The sequence below is a fragment of the Camelus bactrianus genome, chromosome 10, assembly GCF_048773025.1.
Source record: "Camelus bactrianus isolate YW-2024 breed Bactrian camel chromosome 10, ASM4877302v1, whole genome shotgun sequence".
In the NCBI taxonomy this organism is placed as follows: Eukaryota; Metazoa; Chordata; class Mammalia; order Artiodactyla; family Camelidae; genus Camelus; species Camelus bactrianus.
In genome coordinates, this window is record NC_133548.1 from 68,131,165 (window position 1) to 68,153,406 (window position 22,242).

Sequence of the window (22,242 nt, forward strand, 5' to 3'; positions counted from 1 at the left end):
TTAGAAACTTTAAGTGGTTCGGGAATCGTGCATTTCGTGGAATTACAGGTCAGTGGAAGGTGCTGTACTTTCTCGATCGGAATTGCACTCAGTAGGAGATGGAGCCAAGCTTAAAAGTGAGCGCTGGCTTCCTCGTTTTTCAGACCGAGCAATGTTACTGCCAGAAAGTATCGGAAATTCTTTATGTTGGTAACGTTTCTGACCTTATCATTGCTTTGGTTTTTGGAAAATGAGAACAAATAAAAGGAAAATCAGGAACCCAGACCCTCGAAGTTGAAAATGCCTTTTGAACTTCCCCTCTATTTCTGGAATTATCTGAACTAGTTGAGAACCATATTTGCTTGGACAGTCCTGTCTCATTTTGCTTAAAAAAAAATTATGAAGGAATCACTCACGCATTCTTGATTCCATCCAGCGTTGAAGTCGACACCCATCGCTTGCACGGAAATGCTGAATAATCAGGTTGTCTGTGTCACGGCGTGATTGCAGCGCACCAAGAGAGAGTTTGAAACTGCAGTCAATAGCCTGTCTTACTGAGCAGCGTCCAGGGTTGTCTAAGTTCTAACAGCTGCCACCTTCATTCCTGAAATTTTACCTTTTGCTTTCTTTCCTGAGATGTTCCACCTGGAGAGAGCCAACTCACCTGACGTGCTTAGCCGTGTGTCAGACGCTGTTCTGAGTGCTTCATCTGTGTTAATTCCTATATTTATTCCTCATAATAACCCTGAGGATGGGTTCTGTTCCACTTAACAGATGAGGTACAGAGAGGTTAGGAAACCTGTGCCCAGTCGTGACACTGATTCGTAGAAGCTGGAAGCTAAGATGTGCTCTCCCACGAGAGCCCCTGCTCTCAGTCACTTGGCTGTACTGACAGAGGGACTACTGTGTTTTTGTTTGGGGACGGGAATTTTTATCGAATAGTCACTGTGATCTCGGTGAAAGGACAAAGGGCTTACCTTTCTTGGTAGGGAGCAAGGCCTTGGGAAGCAAAGAATGGTCTAGAAGAAATGTGGGGCTTTGTGTCAGGAGTTCCCTAGGACGGAGCTTCCAGATGGCCCCCCGAGGCTGAGGGGAGACTCAGAGGGACTCATGGTGATGAGGGAGAGAAGGAACAAGGTTCCTAAGCATCCTGACCCACCATATCACCTGCCATCCCAGCTCTGCTGTAGGAACTGACTTCAGATCCAGTGTAGCATATGGCCTTTATAGTGTACATAGGAAAATAAAGGGACTTTAAATGGAATGCTTTCCCTGACTCTCAGGGAGAGTACCCGCACACAGCTTGGCTTAAAATTACCCTAGGCGCCTGCTTTTTCTTTTTTGTCTTCTCATAACTCTGCTATGGTGTTACGATTGCTTTCCCCTTAGCCAGAGCTCTGTGCTGTTGGATACACGCCTGCTTTTGCATGCACGGGGCCCTTCTGTCTGGAAGGCCAGTCAGCTCCCCGCCTTTTGAGGTGGGCTTGAACAATAATAACCGATGCCATGTACTGAGTTGCCTAAGGTCCCAGGCACGGCCCTCACTCAGTCTTTATAGCAACCCCCTGAGGTAAGGATTCACTCTCTGGTGCGCAGGTAAGAAAAATGAGTCTGGCGAAGGCTGAGTGATTGCCCAGGGCCTCACAGCCAGCTGGTGATGTCTGGTTCTGATGAAGACTTCGTTTTTCCACGTTGACTACTAATCCACTCGGGGGACTCTTTTCAGCTTTCTTCCTGAGAACCCAAGCAGAACTGTTATTAATAAGCTCATAGACCTTTCCCCTCTTAAAGTGACAGTGCCTCTTAAGTAGCATGTGCAGCTGGCCCCAAGTTTTAACCCTCTTGTAGGAAGAGGTTAGTCTGTGAGTACTAACATCCCCTTCCTAGTGCGTGATTTAGTTTCTCAAACAAGATTTTTAAAAAATCAGTTTCTCTGTTGTGTGTGTGTGTGTGTATGTGTCGAGTTTTAAAAGTCTCTCTCGAGGCCTGTGGTCTTCAGAACTGCCATTGGTGAGTTCTTGGTTCCCAGTGGTGCCACATGTTCGGAGACCTGTTCACTCGTGGGTGCTTGCTGCGATTGGTACGTGGGCGTGGGGTGTCGTGTGTGCTGGGTTACCACAGTAAGTCCTGGTGTCACGTCTAGGCATCGGGCCCCGTTTGTTCTCTCCAAGGAAAAAAATGATTCTGACACTGGCTGACATGTCAAGGAGGGCTTTGTTCAAGGCTGTTGCTGTAGGTGTCAACAGCCTCACAATAGGGGAGGGAGTCCAGGCCCCACTCTGCAGCCAAGGAGAATGACGGGCGGAGGTGGGTTTGCGGGGACTTGACCTCAGTGGATGGAAAATTACTAAGAGGAGACCCCAAGGTAGGAGGAATCTTGGTGAAGGCAGGCCAAGGACTTAAGCATCAAAGGTGGAGGGCGAGGAACTCTATCAGCTATTCAGGGTAGGGGATTCTCTCCAAGCTAACGTGGCAGGACTTTTGCTAACGCTGAGCTCTGTAAGCCTACTGAGGGCCGGGGGTCATGGTAGAGGCCTAGTCAAGAAGACGGCTCAGAGAACCTGACTGAGGATTGGTCTGGGAGAGTGTTTGTCAGATCTTATGGCCTGAATTAAATGTTAAGCATTCAACGACAGATGACTGGATAAAGAAGTTGTGGTATATTTATACAGTGGAATTACTACTCGGCCATAAAATAGAATAAAATAACGCCATTTGCAGCAACATGGATGGACCTAAAGATTGTCATTCCAAGTGAAGTAAGCCAGAAAGAGAAAGAAAAATACCATATGATATCACTTATATGTGGAATCTAAAAAAAAAGAACATAAATGAACTTATTTATAAAAGAGAAACAGACTCACAGACATAGAGAACAAACTTACGGTTACCAGGGGAAAAGGGGTTGGTAAGGGATAAATGGGGAGTTTGAGATTTGCAGATACTAATTACTATGTATAAAATAGATTAACAACAAGGTCCTACTGTAGAGCACAGGGAACTTAGACTCAATATCTTGTAGTAACCTATAATGAAAAAGAATATGAAAAGAAATGTATGTATGTTCATGTATGACTGAAACATGCTGTACACCAGAAGCTGACACAACATTGTAAACTGACTAGATTTCAATTAAAAAAAAAAGTTAAGCATTCAAGTTATCAGACTTGAACCCATGGGAGATAATACTAAATGAAGTGTAAAATGACTGCCAGGAAAATACGTTTTCCTCCTGGCACAGACTTCCACGAAGGATTGGCTTGGACGATCACAGTAGCCCTGAGAGGTGGGACGTTTTGAAGCTTTAAGTGCGGCACTGTCAGCTTGATTTATTTTTAATTTTATTTAACAAACCTAAATAGTGCTTGTTAAGTGCCAAGCTCTGATCTACATGCTTTGAAAACGTTAATTTAGTTAATCTTCAAGACAACTCTGCAAGGTGGTTACGTTCTTGTTTCTCAGCCTTTGCAGATGAGGAAACAGAGGCCCAGAGGAGTTAAAACCTGTGCCCATGCTCACATAATGAGTCACTGGCAGGGCCTGGATTTCCACGCAGGCCGCCTGGCTCCAGGGTCTGCCTTGTTCTTAATCACTGTTAGGTTGCATCCTAGGCTTTTGCCTCCCAGGGATTCACTTCTCATTACTCTGGGCTTTTCTTTATTCTCTCGACAAATAAAGAATTCTTCTTCCGGATTTAGTCACACTCTGGACTTTGTTCAGACTGAAGTCATGTTTAGCTTAAAGTCTCCCAGAAATCACAAGGTTACTAGTAACAGCTTTTCAGGTGGCCATTCACCTTGGGACAGAGAGTGTGTTTATTGATAAAAACATATTTCCTATCTGCTCCACAGTCTGGGTAGGTTAACAGTGATGACCTTTCTAATCAAAGGTTCACTTTTTTTCCCTCCTACCAACAACCTCAGTAGCATTCCTTTTTTTTTTTTTTCTTTTTTAAATAAATGCTCCATTTATAGGGAGTGAATGGTAATTCTTTGATAAAGGCTTTGGGAAATTTGCTTCCGGATAATACATAGCTGGCACCAAAACTTTCTTAAAGGGGTAAATTCCCTTTGCAAGCAGAGGATACCTAATTCCTAAAACATTTCTTTAGTAGTCTCTTTAAATTATGCCTAAATTTGTCAGGCTGGTATTTTAAAAGGGTTCTGGTTAATGTAGTATTAATGTCAACATTACATATTACCCATGGAAACTCTTGAGTATTCCATGGTACCTTCAACTTAACAATTTTTTTTTTTAACTTTTAATTACAGATCTGTCTATGGCAGTACAGAAATTTTCCCAGTCACTGCAAGATTTCCAGTTTGAATGTATTGGTGATGCTGAAACAGATGATGAAATTAGTATCGGTGAGTACTGCTGTTTTTCAGTATTCTAAGTAATACTTTTAAAAGTCTTACTTGAGTTAATGACTTCATTGAAATCAACCAGATTCACACACCCAAATACTAAACGTGTAAAACATTCTGACTTTGATAAAAGTATAAGGGCGGTTTTTGGTTGCTGTGGAGGAGGGTATTATAAATGGTTTTAAAATTGAGCTCTGTGGTTTGTTCCCATAAGGAAATTACTTAATCATTCTATAATCCAGCTCAGCCTTTTGAGAAGATGTGGGTAACACTGTTTTTCTCTGCCTCAAAGTGAATCATTCATTCAAAGAAAAACATGTTGGGCATCTATTATATAAATATAAAAGGTGCTGGTTTAAGAATTAGCTTACTTTTTTAAAACTTAATACTGATTGCTCTTTTAACTTGAGTTTTTGTTGATAAAGAAGAAAAAATCAGTTGTGACGTATTAAACCAGAACATGACTAGAGATCAGGAGGCTTGAGCCCTGACCTGATTTTGCTGCAGTTACTTAGCAAAATAACTGACCCTGGGGGAGGCATGCCCCTTCCTGAATCAGATGGTTTCATTTCTCCTAAGTGGAGAGGCTGAGGTTATGTGATCTCTGAAGTTTTATCTGTATCTGAATTTTTACTGTTTGGAGATCAGATTCATGTAGCATTCTTTTCCGCACATTTTTTTTTACAATCTCCACTTGCCGGCTTATAGACATGGGGTCCATTTTTAGGGTGGATTAGAGACATGTCACAAAATCAGAAGACTGTTTAAAATGTATGTGATATTTTAGAGAACAATACTAAGTGTATTCACCTAGGTAAATAAAAAAAGAATATTGCAAGTATTTATAAAAGTGACTTCCAAACTTTAATGTGGATATGATACACCTGTAGATCTGCCTAAATGCAGGTTCTGATTCAGAAGGTCTCTGGTGGAGTGTGTGATTCTGCACTTCTAGCCACTGGAAGGGGATGTCGGTGCCTCTAGTCCATGGACCACTGTTTGAGTAGCAGGGCTTTGGAATCCCTGACATGCTTCTCCACAATCACATTTCTCTCCTTCCTCTGCCTTTTCTTTTTCTTCTCGGTTTTGTCTGTTGAATATGTATTTCTGAACAATATATTTGTATACTTTTTGGAAACCTAAGTACCAAGTTCAAACCCAGCTGTGAAAGGAATTTCGGGCTCTCGGGAGAAAAACCGAATGGGTTTCTGATTCATGGTAGGGCTTTAGCTCGTCACCTTCACGGAAGCTGCTTCTGGAGCAATCCCGTGTGCAGTCCTTCGACGAGCTGTTTCCGCGTGCGGGGTTCACACTGTGCAGACACCGCACAGGCAGGCTGGCCCCTTTTGGAGGAGCTGTGCCTGTAGATGGCCTGATTCACCTGCTCCTCTTGGAGTGTTAGGTGCTCTGAGGGGGAGTGGAGGTGGCCAGTCTTGGGATGGTGGTGGCTCAGCCTGCCCTGAGGTCTGTGGTGGAAGGTGGCTGAGCCTCACTTGGCTTAGGTGCGGGCAGGGAGCCTCTAGAAGGAGGCAGGGGACTGGCACACGGGCCTCAAGCTACAAGATTTCTTCCTCTTTACAGATGGATTCCCATCTGTAAGAGCAGCCTCAGTGATCACCCGCCACTGACAGTTGGGACAGCTGTCATTTTCTGTGCCACTTCTTCACCTGTGTGTCATAAATGTCCAGTCACGAACACAGGCTTTGTAATACACACCTCACCAGGGAAAAGCCTAGATTATATTACTAAAATGTGAACACAGTCACATTATTATTTAGAAAAAAGGAAGAACACCACATACTCACTTAACAGCAGTTGTTCTCACTTAGTGATGAAACTGTAAATTCCAAGAAAGCAGAGGCCAGACCTTTTTTTTTCCTAAATCATTTTGCTTTAGCACCTGACCCAGCATCTGACTCTCGGTTAAACTGTTGAAATAAATGACATAAGTTTCCTTATATGCTTAATTTTTTTCACTTATGTGTATGTCTTATTAATATAATTGTATATTATACATAATTATGTAATTTTTTCTTTATAAAAAGGATTATAGCAGATACTTCTGAGTTTTTATAAATACTATAATTTTTAACGATTTTATGACTTTAAAATATTCCATTAGGTTCACATGTATGAATTTATGAAATAATCTTTTTGGGGGTACACTCGGGTTGCTTCTAGTTTGGTCTTTTACTTTTTAAGAGTACACTAAACATATTTCTGCATATTTCTTAATTTCCATTAAGCTTCTTACTTAAAATACCTTCTTGAGGCCACGTAAGTGTAGAGGTGAGGGCGTCTGATCACCGTGCTGTTTGACCTTGCAGGCAGGTGGACGGTAGGCAGTCTCCCCCGTTTTGGTGAACTTAGATATCTCAGCATTGCTCTGTCTCATCCCACTTTAGCTGAATAGATGTTCTTGTTGTGGCTCTTGCAGATTAGATTTGAAAGGTGTGAATTGATCAGTATGTGAAGGCTTATTAGAGGCAATGGTTATTAAACTGTAATGCTCTCAGGGCTTTGAGGAGTGAGATCAAAGGTTGGGGAGTGGAGGATGAATTCTGTATAGGGTAGATGTCATTGCTTGCTTCTTTTAAATCAGGAGACTTATTTAGCTTCTGTTATTGGGAATCTGATTTAAACACCAATGCTTTGTTAGGAAAACCTAACCTAGAGCACTGAGATTTATAAACAAAAATTATTTCTGAAATAACTTATGTAAAAATCCAGTTACATTCCCATATCCTCACCATCCAACACTTTACCCTTTTACTCAGCTCCCAAATGCAATGTGAGTAGTTAAAAAGAACTATGTGTATAATAAAGAAATGTATTTTTTTTTCTCTATGTATATGCTCAGGAGTAGGATTGCTGGATCATATGGTAAGTCTATTTTTAGTTTTTTAAGGAACCTCCATACTGTCCTCTATAGTGGCTGCACCAATTTACATTCCCACGAACAGTATAGGAAGGTTCCCTTTTCTTTTTGAAAATATAATTCAAAAAGACACACACACCCCAGTGTTCATAGCAGCACTATATACAGTAGCCAAGACATGGAAACAACCCAAATGTCCATCAACAGATGACTGGATAAAGAAGATGTGGTATATATACACAATGGAATACTACTCAGCCACAAAAAGAATAAAATAATGCCATTTGCAGCAACATGGATGGACCTGAAGATTGTCATTCTAAATGAAGTAAGCCAGAAAGAAATAAAAATGCCATATATCGCTTGTATGTGGAATCTTAAAAAAAAGACACAAAGTATTTATAACTTAGGTGATTGATTTCTTGAATATGTGTAAAAACACATTTGACTGTCCTTTATCTTTGGATTACTGCGTTGTGTTGATTCTTATTTTGTGGTTGACTTTATTCCTTTGATAACTATGTAAGTTTAAAAAGCTAAAGCTCTAAACTATTCTTAGAAACAATGAACAATACATATATATAAATTTAAAACTTTTATCTCTCAAGGAGTTGCTCTTCCTAGAATAAACTTTGTTTACCCAAAACAAAACAAAAAACCAAAAAAACCTGGACTCAGGACAAGACTTTTATATCACAAAAAGTTTAAGGAAACTGAAAAATACTTAAACATATTTAATTACATTGTTCACACTAACACTGCTATTAATGATTTTTGTATCATTAACAAATAAAAATAATTTTATTATATTTCAAAAAAAAAAAAAAGAAATGTATGAGACTGAATAAGCATTTCAAACATGGAGAAATGATGAGGCTAACCCAAGCTATGTACCAAGGACAGTGGTCTGGGAATGTATCCCTGAGAATAATGAGTAAGTCTGGTGTGGATAGAGTGCGGGAACTAGTCCCCCCCTCTTCATCAGCTTTAGTTCCACGTTGGAGGATACAGTTTCAGCTGTCTTCAAAATAGCCTGTTGAAGCCTCAGTTTCAGCTTCTTCCTTACTCCTCTGATGTAATAAAGCAGGAATGAAGTGGAGACAGCTGTGACTCTTAGCCCTGAGTAATAGCCACACCACTCTCAGCCAGGGCAGTCTTGAGACCTACCCATGATGTAACCACTGGGGATGATGGCCGACGAGAAAAGCTCATCTTTTGTAAGTGCGCGATGTCAGTGCAAAATAACTCGGAAAGTCAAGACATTTGCAGACTTTCTGTGTGTCAGCTGTGGTGGTGGGGACAGGTGGGAAGAGTCAGATGTCTGCTTTCAGTGTCCTTACAGTGGAACAGGGGGAAACAGATTTTTGAGCCAAGGAAGGAAAAGAGGGTGCTGCTCCTATATCCGTAGAATTAACTTGTGGAAGCTGTTCCGGGAGTTTGTAGGATGCGTGGGCACATGTCTGTCATACCCGGCGGCTCCACTTGTCAGCTGTCCCTGTCAGCTCCTGCCCTTGGGGCCTTGTGCTGGCCGGTGTGCGTGTTTGTGTTTTGGTGCCGGTGAGCCGTTGCTGGCTGGGAAGGCGGCAGAATGGGATTCGTTGTCTGGGGCCCCGTGGGGAATTCCTGTGGCTCGGATAGCAGGTCAGCTGTTCCCAGAACTGAAGTCCCAAGCAGGACAGCGTCCTGTGCTCCCCTTTGAGCACCTCCTTCCCATTTTAGAGCAGCAAGAGGCCCCTGCCCCCACCTCTCTGGGGATGAGTGAGCAGCAGGTGAGCGTTTGATGGCTTCCATTTACCTGCGCGCTGCTGCGCTGGCCCAGTGGGAGTGCAAGCCACTTGCCTCCCACAGCTGTTCTGATTGCCCACTTTTCGTGCTGCTGTGGTTGTTTGAACTGAGTAAAGACTTTGAGTTAGGAGTAAGTTAGGAACTGAGTAGCTGGACCCTTGGGGCTTAGAAATTGGTGATGGACAGGAGAGGAGCGATTACAAACTGGTACAAGAGTCAGTCCTCCCTGAGGGTGAGGAGAAAAGGGAACCCTCCCACACTGCTGGTGGGGATGGAGTTGGTGCAGCCACAATGGAAAACAATATGGAGATTCCTCAAAAAACTAAAAATAGACTTACCATACAATCCAGCAATCACACTCCTGGGCATATATCAAGATGGAACCCTAATTTGAAAAGATACATGCACCCCAATGTTCACAGCAGCACTATATACAATAGTCAAGACATGGAAGCAGCCTAAATGTCCATTGACAGATGACTGGGTAAAGAAGTTGTGGTATATTTATACAATGGAATACTACTCAGCCATAAAAAGAATAAGATAATGCCATTTGCAGCAACATGGATGGACCTGAAGATCGTCATACTAAATGAAGAAAGCCAGAAAGAGAAAGAAAAATATCATATGATATCACTTATATGTGGAATCTAAAAAAAGGACACAAACTTATTTACAAAACAGAGACAGACTCACAGACATAGAAAACAAACTTATGATTACTGGGGAGAAAGGGGGTGTAGGGGGTGGGGAGGATAAATTGAGAGTTTAGGATTTACAGATACAAACTACTATATAGAAAATATATAAATATATATACAAATTAGATAAACAATAAAGTCCTACTGTATAGCACAGAGAACTATATTTAGTACATTACAATAGCCTGACATGAAAAAGAATATGAAAAGGAATACATATATGTAACTAAATCACTGTGCTGTACACCAGAAGTTAGCACAACATAACATTATGAATGCAATTAAAAGAAGAAAAAAAAATCCAACAGCCCAAAAAACAAAAAAGGATTTAGTCCTTCTCAAATAATGTATGTATTTGGGTAGACTGGATACAAAATGTATCCTTGTTTAACCATAATTGCACAAAATACAGTGCCTCCTACATCAGTCATGGCACACGTTTGTGCATGGCAATGGGTAATGCCATGTGCCCAGCCTTAAAACCTGACTTGTAGGAACTAAAAGACTATCTCTACAGGAAACAAAACACTGTTCTTTTGAAAACACTGTTTACAGTGGTTCATTCAAACAAGTAGAAGGTCAGATATTGAATCTGTCGGAGGCAGCTGGCTTTTGCTAGGTTAAGCTTAGCATGTTAGAGTATGAGATAATAAAAGTCCGTGAATCTCAGTCTATCAGAATTTACGTTCATCCCAAGGTCGGGGTCTGCACTTACTGCATTTCATTCCTGTATATACTTAGTGCCTGTAATTTGAAATCACTTTTAACCAAGTCTTAAAAGAAGTCTAAATTTCAAAAAAATCAGATATTGTTAGTCACGCTGAACTGGTGCCAGTAAAAATATTAGTCATTAATCTGAGGCAAAGCTCGTTCATGGTGTGTAATCTTGGAAACCATTGGGAAGTCCAGATGTGGTCGTTCATAAACAGCTTGGCCGGTGATGCTGTGTGATGGCCTGTTATAGCTCTCAGGCAGGTCTTGGACATCGTGAACTTTGCACTCAAGAGATTAAACCAGGAAGAAGAGTCAGTTTGCTAGTAAACATTTTAGGTGGGGACTTCATTCCATGAGACACACCTAAACAGAAAATTCCTGTGGTAGAGACAGGCAGTGTACAACCAGCCCCTTGTCAGCTGAGGTTATGGCTTCCCACTCTGAGTGGAGAAATGAGGCCGCCAAGTAGGTAATTCAGATCAAAATAGATATCACACTAATTGTACAGGTGTTTCTGACATAGCTCCTGTTTCCTGTTCAGGTATTTACTCTGCTTTGAATGCAGGTAAGCAGGTGTAGCAATAACAATGGCTAGTGCTTACTAGTTCTTAGAATGAAGAGCATGTTGACATCTTTTTTTTTTTTATATTTATTATAAAGGAAATCTGTGTACAAATTGTATGTATACAGATTGATGAATGGTAACTTGAACCCAATCCAAGTTTTGTATTCGGCACTGGCTGGAGTGTGCCCAGTGCTTTGGGTTCTTTTCCTGTTCTCTTTTTAGGAGAATGTGTTGAAAGTTGAGACTATAGGAGATGAATTTAAAACAGTGGCATTTTAAAAAAGTCAAGGGGGTTTATCGTGTCTTCCTGAGCAAGCGGTGCTTTGCGCGAGTGCGACCATGTGTTGTTAGCTTGCTTCTCTGAAGCTGGGTGTGCATCAGGGTGCCTTGGTTAAGTGACTCAGTGTGAGCCCGAAATCGCCCTCATACACCGTTGATGCCTGCTCAGAGAGTGTGAAGTAGACAACGCTTTTCAAGGGAGTAGTTGAATATTTGTTTCCATTTTCCTACTTAGAGGAATTACTGGGGGGGAAAATCCGTAAATTTTTCCCTAGATAAATCCATACACTTTGAGAGTGCATCTGTTGGGTCCAATGGAAAGGGAATTTGGTCGAATTTTTTCCAAGTGATAAAGAATAGAGCCTACGGTGGAAAGTATGGCAGACAGTTTGCTTGGTGTGTTTTGAAGGAATTCCTTTCTCGTATAGAAACACTTTGAGAGGTGATAACCTGTATTCCAGGTTAAAAAGAACTGGTATGTTTGTAAATGCACTTACAGGATCACGCAGCCCCCACCGCGCTCACGCCGCGCCACGCTTCCCGGCGCCCGGCGAGCCGCGGGCCGGCCCCGCTGCCTCCTAGCCGCCCGTGCCCTTCCCGGGCGCGCGCCGCGACGGCCCCGCTCGAGCGGGGCTGATCTCGCCGCCCGACCGCTCGGCGGCCCGCAGCCCCCGGCCCTCTCCGAACCAGCCATGGCGAAGCCGCACGATGTGCTGATCCGGCTGCTGCCGATCGATCGGGGACGCCGGGGTGGGCAAGACCTGCCTGCTGTGCAGCATGTACACAATTTCTCACCCCACCACCCCCACCCCCCGACTCCTGGCTCCCGAATTTAAAGATGTGGACCAAGGCTCGGGGGCACTACAGGGGCAAGGAGACCCCGAGGCTGACCACATACTCCAGAAAGGAGAGCGTTTGGAGATGAAGGACCGGCTCCTGTGTATCAGGTTAAGAGCCAGGGACAGTAGGCTGGGATAGCAGTTTGCAAACGGGAGAATTCAGCGGCAGCGGGGCTTCCTGGCCCCATCTTCCACTTCTTGTGTAAGAAGGGCGTTTCCCACCACCCTGGCAGGTGAGGCGACAGAGCCATGTATACCATGGTCTTTCACTAAGCCTAGCCTTCAACTCTCAAGGTTTTCCCGAGACCCAGAGTTCTCGGAAGAAGGGCAGGGGGCTCACGGGCAGAAAGCAAACAAGCCCTGGAGAAGCATGCTGGTGCTGTTCCCTTCAGCTTCAAGGCCAAGTGCTCATCTTGCCCCCTTAGCTTCTGAGTCAGAGGTCAGAGGGTTTGCCAGCTGTACTGTGGCTGCAGGTAGAGGGAAGCAGACTCCCGCCTCCAGGGCTTTTGTTCAGGAAGAAGTTTCTTTAACCCCAGATGGTCCAAGAGTAGCTTGAAGGAATGAACCAATCAGGTCCCAGCCTAGTAGGGCTCCTCCTCACCTTCCCAAGACGGGAGAAGCCTAGGGAGCAGGATCAGTCTTCAGCTGCATCGCGTGGCTGGCGCTGGAGCAAAGCAAAGAGTTGGGCATCGAACATTCACCAGCTGAGGACCGAAATCCAGACACACACATGCGAAGGATTCAGAGCCCCATGTATTTACTCCTCCCGAAAAAGGGTGGGGGTTGAAATCACCAAACCTTTTTCCTCCTGACTCTTACCAAATCAGAAGAGAGCAGGAGAGGGTAACTCAGGACGTAGAAACAGGGGATAGGTTAGCATAGTGGAAGGAAAAGGAAGGCAGGAATAGTTATAAATAGTCAGCTGATGAGAAATTTAGAAAACTGACTCTTAAGTATGAAGTCACAACCCAGCTGAGGATGCTGCTTTGAGGACTGACTCCTCACGTATCAAGACGGATGCAGCATCACACTGGGGTGGGGAGGTTGGCAGTGCCAACACTCAGTGTCCCCACACTCAGTGTGCCCTCACCCAGGGACCTGAGGAAGGGGAGGTTATGCTGGGCATTGGCTCCAACCTGTGGATCAGTACTGCCACGTTCCCTGAAGATCAGGCAGAGCACCATTTCTCTCCTAGCCCCCTCAGGAAAGAGGGGCCATGTTTTTACTGTACCCTTGGGGTTTTGGAAGGGAACACTGGGGTTGGGATTCTATGGCCTGATAAGCCTCATCCACAAGGGCCACAGCTGGGGACACATGAGGGCAGGAGGGGGGTTGGGATTTGGGGGTGCAGCTCCACTCACCAGATGCCAGAGTTGGCCTCTCACCCCTAAACTTATCCAGTCCAGGAGGTGGCCTGGGACCTGGCCTTAGGCCCGGACTGTTGCCTGTTGACTCCGCACCACCTCCGTACATGCTGTCTTGAGACTCAGCGCAGCCCCGGGCACTGCACGTGCTCCTGAGCCCCACCATCTCCCTGTGACGGGTGGACTTGTGTATGTGTGTTGGGTCCAGTACATGCACTGTAAGCAGGGTTCATCTATTTTAAACACAGTTGTTTATAAAATAAAGAATATTTCAAACCAAAAAAAAAAAAGGATCATACAAGATTTTAGCTAAAAAAAAAAAAAACGCAACCACTTTCCTCAACTTAAACTAATAAAATTCAGCTATTCTCCTATTAAATTGAAATACTTTGTAAAGATGTTCTTCATAATTTAGTTATGAGCTACCGATACTCATCTGTACAGATCATGACTACCATTCGTCTCATGATACTGGAATGCATAAGGTAGAGTGAGGCTGTGAAACTCTTGGACATTTCTTAAGAAAAAGTTAGTAAACCAGAGACAATACCATTACCAACCGTAACTGAACTCTTCAAAAAAAGACCTGTGATTTTATTAAATTCTGGGAAACAAATTAGCTTCTCTTTTGCTCAATCAAAAGGAAATCCATCAGTTATTACAAACCCTCATTACGATCCACTTACATGTGGTTATATAAATCAGGAAGTCCTCTATTAAAGTGGAACATTTCCAAATGCCTAAATTGTTTATACAAATAACATTTTCTTTTGAACTCTGTAGAGGAAGCATATTTGACTTTTTATGGCTCTCAGTTGGACAATTGAATTATTGTTTCCATTTTTTTTTTAACCTCCCTTATTTTTGCACCCACACAGAAACCACCCACAATTAAGGATTGAAACAGCTGGGAAAGTTGCACGTTTCAGGTGGAGGTCTCAAAAAAACATGCTGTTTGAGAGAGATGTTTTCATCATATTGGCTCTGTATTTTAAAGAACATTACTTGATTTTTTTTTCTTGTGGCTACAACATAAACTTTATTTTATTCACATTTTTAAGGTAAACTACTAAAAAAAAAAAACCCATATGATTTATATTGCAAACAACTTTATCTTTGCAGAGCAGTATTTGATTTAATTTAAAATTCGAAGGCTTAGATTGTTTTCTAGAGTCTGAAATAAAAAAACCCCTGAAACTTATCATGTTAAAACTCATGTCTCAAAGAAAAAAAATTTGTCTTTTAACTTATTAATATATGTTACTCCCCTAAAACCCCTTTTGTGTCTTTTTTGATTTGTTCTGCTAAACAAAAAGTAGTTGCCTTTTTCACAGACGACTCAGTCTTCTCCTCCAGCAAATTATATGTTCTTTGCGGCCAGAAAGTTTTCTCACATTTCTATTTCTGCAAAATATTTTAGAGCTTTATTTGTAGCAGAAGCTTAGTAAATATTTGTTGCATGAGTATTCCCCTGCAAAGCCTAGGAAACCTTTATAAAAACAAGCCGCTTTAAGGTACATAAATGGAATTTTAGAGTCATATATTAAAAGATACTATATGTACGTATTTGAATATATCTAGAATGATTCTTTTCAATATGGTAATAAACTAAATTTTGAGAGGAGGTTTCCTGGGTACCAAAATCCTTAGATGGTCCAGTCCTTAAGGTAAAGTGGTGTGGTATTTGCATATAATCTACACACACCCTCTTGTATACTTTAAGTAATCTCTAGATCAGTTATAATACCTAATACAGTATAGATGTTATGTAAATAGTTGCAAATACAATGCGAATGCTTTGTAAGTAGTGGCCAGCATGTGGCAAATTCAAGTTTTGCTTTTTGCAATTTTTTGGAGTTGTTCCCCCACCACCCCCCAGGTATTTTCAGTCCTCAGTTGGTTGAATCTGAGGATACAGAAGCCAAGGATACAGAGAGCTGACTATTTATATACCAATTTACAAACACACACATATATGTTAACTTTTGCATATAATTGAGAATGATTTAGAACAGATATCTTAATATTTGTAAATATTTCAAACCAGAATTAAAGATTTTAATATTCTTTAGTTAATTCAATGTTTATTGATGACTGGTTAGGCTGCCAAGCATGGTGCCCATCCCCGGGAACCTGGTGTGAAAAGACCAGTCAGAGCTTTTGCCCTCATGGAGGGTATAGACTAAAGGGAGGTGGTAGCAGTAGCCTTCTTCTAGGATAACTAAAAAAGGCTGGTGGATGGAGGGTGAGTGGTTAGAGAGTGAAGGAGAACCTTCTTTGATGGTTAGTGACTTACGATAGCTCAAAAAATTCAACAAAATGACTAGACAGTGAAATAAATGCTGTGGCCCAGTATAACTTGGGATGCAGGAGTAGATGGTTGATGCTCATTATTCACAAGTTCTCTATTTGAAAACTTGCTTACGCTACAATTTCTTGGTATCCCCCAAATCAGTATTTCTGACACTTTTGTGCTCATTTGTGGTCATTCGTGGTCACCTGCAGACAGGTGAGAAATTTGAGTCTCCTGACTCTTGGAGAATCTGCTGGATAGAATGTGGCACGGGGAGGCAGCCGTGACTTGCTGAAGACTTGACAGGGTAGGTTCTTGCTCTCCTGTAAGAGCAGTAGGCTAAAGCATGTTAAAGATCAACTTCACCAGTTGAGTAAAACATTTTAAACAATTTTTTAATATTAAAATTATTTGGTTTTAAAAATTTGTTTATCAAAGTATAGTAAATACACAATTTTATGTAAGTTACAGGTGTATAACATAATGATTCACAGTTTTTAAAGGTTGTAGTCCATTTATAGTTATTATAAAATATTGGCTACATTCTACGATTTAGCCTTATAGCTTATTTCATACATCAGTCATAGTTTATACCTCTCCACCTTCTACCCCTATATTACTCCTCTCTCCTTCCCTCTCCCCACTGGTAACCACTGGTTTATTCTCTGTGTCTGTGAGTCTGCTGCTTTTTTTTGTCATATTCACTCGTTTGTTATTCTTTTTAGATTCCACATACAAGTGACATGATACAGTATTTGTCTTTCTCTGTTTGACTTCCTTCACTTTAGCGTAACACCCTCCGAGTCCATCCACGTTGCTGCAAATGGCAGAATTTCAAATTCTTTTATGGCTGAGTGGTATTCAATTGAGTAAAAATTTTAAAGATCTTAATTGGCTTTATTCAGCGTCCAATGTGGTGGGTAGAAAGGAGTTGTGAAGAGCTGCACCAGGTAAGAGGTTTTTAGACCAAAGTGCTCCAGAACAAGGAAGTTATACCCGGCATTTGCTGGTTACTTTCCTTATATGGGCCAAAGGGATTTTTTGGAGCTGGATTAGGTAATTTGTGCTGAGCAAGCAAGTGGCATTTGGTTGACCTAGACCTTCATTTTCTGGGAGAGCCAGCGTGGAAACGTAAGTGTTGGTTTGCTGTGGAGTTTTTGCACAAGCGACTCCGTTTTGGGCCTAACCTGGTTACTTTAACTAGCAAAAGGACCACAGCTTAGAGTCAGGGACTTAATTTTGTAGCTTTCTTCTACTCTTTTTTACCTGTTTGTGCTTGTGTCTCCTATTGGTGAAACTCATTTATTCCATAAGTAGTCAAGTGCCAGCAGGGTCTAAGGCACCGTCAATGGCTTAAGTAATTTATATTTATATTTTCATTGGGTGGCCAACATTAAAAATCCAGTTACCATTAAGTCCCAATCGTGTTGAAAGTGCATCATTGCTAAGAGAGCATATTGGTAGACCAGGGCCTCGTTGGAGGAGTGGGAAGCTGAGGGAAAGCCAGTCTGTGGAGGTGATGTTCAGATCAGATGTTTTAGAAGTGATAAGTGAAGGGGGAATGGGGGAACATTCCAGATCGAGGGAAGGGATGAATGACGGCCTTGAGAAGGAAAAGGAGGCAGCCAGGGGGGAAAACAGCACATGTGAAGGTCACGTGCAGGTAGAGAAGACCTAATGGGCCATGTTAGGGGTGTGGAGTTTTAACCTGAAGAAAGTGCAGGGTGTTAATCAGAGAAATGACATCATATTTGCATTTTAAAAAGGTAACTCTGACTGCCTTATGGAAGATTTAAAATCTTAAATGTTCTTAAAATGTTTTTCTTGGCCATTTCTCTGGGTTTGTGCCCAGGAGAAAATGGGGCATGGGTAGCCTGACTTTATAATGTAACCTATGGACACCTGGGTGTGTGTTTGTGGGTTTTTTTTGTTGTTTGTTTTCTTCTGTAATTCACTTGCATTGACCCACAGACCCATGGTTGGAGTACATCTCTTTTAAGTATGCATAGAGTGGTCCTGGTAAAATTGCAATCATACGGTTAGTTTATAATTTCAAGTCTGAAGCATGGCATACTCCTGATGACATTTTCGTCACATTTTTTTGCATAATAACAAACATGTTTTATTGCACACTGGTAAACATCAGGTATCAGAAAGGTAAGTGGTAGTGGCCTGTGTGTGTGGTGGCACGCAGTTTGCACTTTTGTTAGTAATTTCCTACTTTGCTTAATAGAGTTTATCCACCATGTTGAATATCATGTAAATTATGCTTCCACTTTGAAAACAGCTTTCTTTCAAAGATAGTATTATGTCACAGGTGTCTTCTTGGTTTGGACTAATTTATATTGTTTTATTTGAGAGCGGCGTTTCTTTAGTTCTAGGACAATTCTGTACCTTCTTTGTGTATGTGTGGGGGTGGGAAGTTGCAAAGGCTGCTGTTTTTTTTGTTTTGTTTTGATTTTTGAATTACCAAAAAGGGCTACGTCTGACAGAAATGTTGGCCTGGTTTCTTAGAATCCCAAGTTTAGTATCTTAGGGTAGAAAGAGACCTCGGAGAACACCAAGGTTATTTTGCTTTAGATCCAGTTGAAATGATTTTCTAAAGTCACACAAGCGTTAGAACCTTTATCGCCTGGCTCCTAGGTCATGAACTTTGAGTCTGAGTTTACTTGTTCATGCATTCAATACAGCATCTGAGTTTGTCAGGCACTGGTTTGGTGCTGAAGACCCATCAGTGTGCAAAACAAACAAAAATCCCCACCCATTTGTCAGAGGAGTTCCATGATAAAATACATAGCTTTATTTTACATTAAGTTAGACTATGATATGTGCTATAGAGATACAAGAGGAAGGGAGATTATTTAAAATTTTTCTTCACTATTTTTAATATACAGAGATCTAATTTTAAGATAGTGGTATTACTATAAACTGCTTACAAAATGAACCTCAGTTTACCCTCCATTCCCTGTGTGATCAGTCACATTTACATGACCACTTAAGCATCGATCTATTTATGGATTTGAAACGATTTGGTGCAAAAGGTGTGAAGTTGTCTTCTTAGCTGGACTACAAGGATTGAGAGCCAGAGACTGTCTGTTGTAGAGGGTTTGCTGGATGGTCTCAAGTTTAATTTGCATGTCCTCAGGAGGCACTTGAGGCTTTTGATTAAAAGTTGCCCTTCAGGATGTTTATTCTGGATTCAGTGTAAGTGATAAATTATAGCCTGGAAGTCTTTGCCATTTCAGAGCTGAGTCAGAGATTGCCTTCATCAGCATTTTTTAATGGACCAAGAGAGAACATTACTAAATGTGAATGGAATAATAAAAGTACAGCTTCAATTTTGACGTAAAATCTTTGGGCCAGAAAGGCAGTCATCCTGGAGACTGTATCTGAAAGAGGTGAGTTAGGAGGCAAGACACGGGCACCCAGGGACTTTTGGAAAACTCACTGGCAAAAGGCACGGACAGCAGGTGTGCAGTGAAGATGGACTTGGGGTGGGGGTGGGGGAGGAAAGCAAGACAATGGTTGACTAACAGACCTCAGAAAGAAAGAAAAGCCAGCCTTGGACAGTTCTCAAGGAATATGTGGCTGGGAAAAAAAAGAGCTTAATTCAGAGTAAATTCTCTGTTGTAGGGACAATTCAGGATAATTGCTGAGTCATGATTCAGTGGGCGGTAGAGAGAAGAGCTTTTGAGTCATGCTTGGTTCTTGGGGCTCAGACATTCCCGTTTCCTCCGTAACCACGAGGGCCACGGATAGTACTTCTGCCATGAAAAATGCAGATGAACTTCAAACAAGGAACATACTTGCAAATCTTATTTTAAAAATTACATATGCATAAATGTATACTTTTTCTATTTAAATGTAGTTTTAACTCTTAATTCCTCACACAAAGCATGCATTCCTTCCCCCCGGCCCCCCAAAGTCAGCAGTTGCCAGACTGCCAGGCATCAGATTCAACTATGGGGAAGCTTAAGAACTGGGTTCTTGGGCTCCACCCTAGACCCCTGAACTAAGACGAATCCCCTGGGTTCATACTTCAGGAGCCTTTAATTTTTTGGAGATCCTTGGTGTCTGATACAGCCTGGGGAAAACCATTACTCAACAGTCTACCTGTGCTTTATCCCGAGGGAGCAGGCGCAGCTGGGGAAGGTATTGAAACTGGGAAAAAGTCGGTCCAGAGGTGTGCTTCTCAGGTCACCAGAGCCCGGATGCCCCGCATTTTGCCAGCGGAGCCACTAAAGCTGTAGAACCCATGTGTTTGCGGGACACCTGGTCATTTGTTGCCACATTTTCTTTCAAAGCCTGAAAAAAAGGGTTGGTTTAGTAGAACAAATTGATACATGTACCCTGAGAATGAAATCTGGCGTCCATGGGCCAGTCTAGATGTTGTGAAGGTTTCTCAGAAATGGAAGAAAAAAAAATTAGCTTTTCAAATTAAAATCACATGCAAGATGTGACTCAGTTCTTGTTCGTATAGACTTTGGATTCTCTAGAATTCCCTGCTGATAATGGATGTCTTCCCAACGCAAAGAACCTTATGGGCAATTTGATACTTGCAAACGTGAATAAGGTCTTGTATCCTCATTAGGCTTATGAAATAGAAGGGAGTCAAAAAACAGCATTGTGATACAGTCACTGTAATGCTCAGGAGACTGTGCTAAGGGCTTTAGATACAGCAGCACAAACAGAAATGCTATGAGCATCAGAGCTGAAGAGACATCAGAGGATGCTCAGATGGTGGGTGTTATCTGAGCTGGATCCTAATGTCTAGGTAAGATACAGTGTAGGGAATGCAGTTAAAAGAAAGACATGGAAATGGGATACTGTAGGGATGTCTAGTCATTTCAAAGTCGTAAGTTAGAGATTAGAAGTGGTAGCATCTCAGGCGAACATACCTAGTTGGAAAGTTACCTGTGGCCACATCATGGAGTCCCAAGTCACTTGCAATATGGAGTTTGGACTTTACTTACTTATCCAGGGTTTTGAGTTGAATAATGATGTAATCAGAGGTGCTCTTTAGGAATTTGATTCTGACCATTAGTACATATGGTCATTTGGAGCTGTGGGAGCTCGGAATCCAATAACTGCAATGGTCCTGCAGAGATGAAGTGGTACCATTCCATGTGCATGGAGGAAGGGGAGAGGAGAGAGATCACCAGTGCTGTTTGAGTGTTTGGAAGGAAGGGCTGAGGATAATCCATCACTTACGTTAGTAGGAGAATGGTGTTATGAGCCCCTTTGTGTCTTTATATGTGGCCTGGGTTGCTGGGGGTAGAGCCAAATTATGAGTTAAGTTTTGGTACGTGTTAAGTTTTGAGATGCAGGCAAAATTTCTAGTAGAAATTCCCAGGATGTATAATTGGATTTGTTAAACTTAGAATAGTGAGTTGGGGTTGTGGGATTATGTTTGGGGAGTGAGAGAGTGTGTACATTTCAGGTGAGCTAATTTGAGTTCAAAGTTTAGCTCTGGGAGCCATTAGCTCCATGACCTGGCATATTATTTAACCTCTGTTAAATTTCTGTTTCATTATTTGAAAAATAGGAGAGTGGTGGTAGATGATTTGGGTGTTTTATTTCTGGGTGCCTTGTAGGGTAGTGTGAGGCTTAAAGAGCGATGCGTAATGTGGGTGCACGTATCCGGGCTCCTCCCCTCCCCACCCCCATGTCGTCCTGCTCTTCCTCCTTCGTGAGGATGGGAGGCCACTGGAGTGAGCTTGTAGACCTGGAGAAGGAGAGCTGGCTTGTGAGGAGGGAAGAGTGATGGTGGGGATAAGAGAAAAGGAGAGAGAGAGAAAAATGTAGCTAGAGATGGGAAAGGGTGAGATGAGAAGCTTCCTGGGGAGTTGTTAGCCTTTTAGAGGAAGAGGGTGCCTTCTCTGAGACAGGCAAGTCGAAGAGAATGAATAAAGACCATGTTGATTGGAGGGTCTTGAACTTCCCTCACAGCAGCAGGAGGCCAGGCCATCTGGTGTGAGTGAGGGAAGTTTGGGGCTGGGCTCTTGAGAAAGGAGAAAATTCTTTTTGGATAGCTACTGTGGGAAGTAAGATGGGGAGGAAACTAGAGTCGGATGAAAGGACTGCCAGGCAGCAGAAGCAGAGGGGTGAGATGGCCTGAACTCTGAGTGTCCTCGTGGGTGTGTGAGATACAGCAGAGGGGAGGTCGCTGGAGGTTAAGAGGTTGTGGAAAAGAGAAGCTGTGTATTGGACGAGGAGGCGGATGTGGAAGCTCAGTAGGGTGGTGGCCGGGGGATTGGGTGCCGCTGGGGAGGAGTGTGGATGGGTTGCTTCAGTCTTTGTGGAATGTGAAGGCGTGCTGGGAGGTCAGTTCCTGATGGCCGTAAGGATGGGGGCGGTGTACTCGGTGTAAATGGTTGTTTGTCAGCAGCACATAACTGACCGTTCCCTTTAAGGCAGGCCACTTGGCGCCTGGGTATCCTTGGCGCACAAATAGCTCTGGCTCTGTTTGCCTTTCAAG

General features: G+C 42.4%; 1 protein-coding gene across 5 annotated transcripts in view; it reads left to right on the forward strand.

The window, feature by feature from the left end:
- Positions 1–22,242, forward strand: part of ARHGAP42 (Rho GTPase activating protein 42) — a 251,314-nt gene that overhangs the window by 61,350 nt on the left and 167,722 nt on the right. For all 5 annotated transcript variants that reach the window (XR_006721255.2, XM_010973325.3, XM_074372929.1 and 2 more), the window contains exon 2: positions 4,251–4,346. Coding sequence is in view for 4 of the 5 variants with exons in the window: in XM_010973325.3 (XP_010971627.2) it covers positions 4,251–4,346 (96 nt within the window). In the remaining variant the exon portion in view is untranslated. The remainder of the gene's footprint in view (positions 1–4,250; positions 4,347–22,242) is intronic.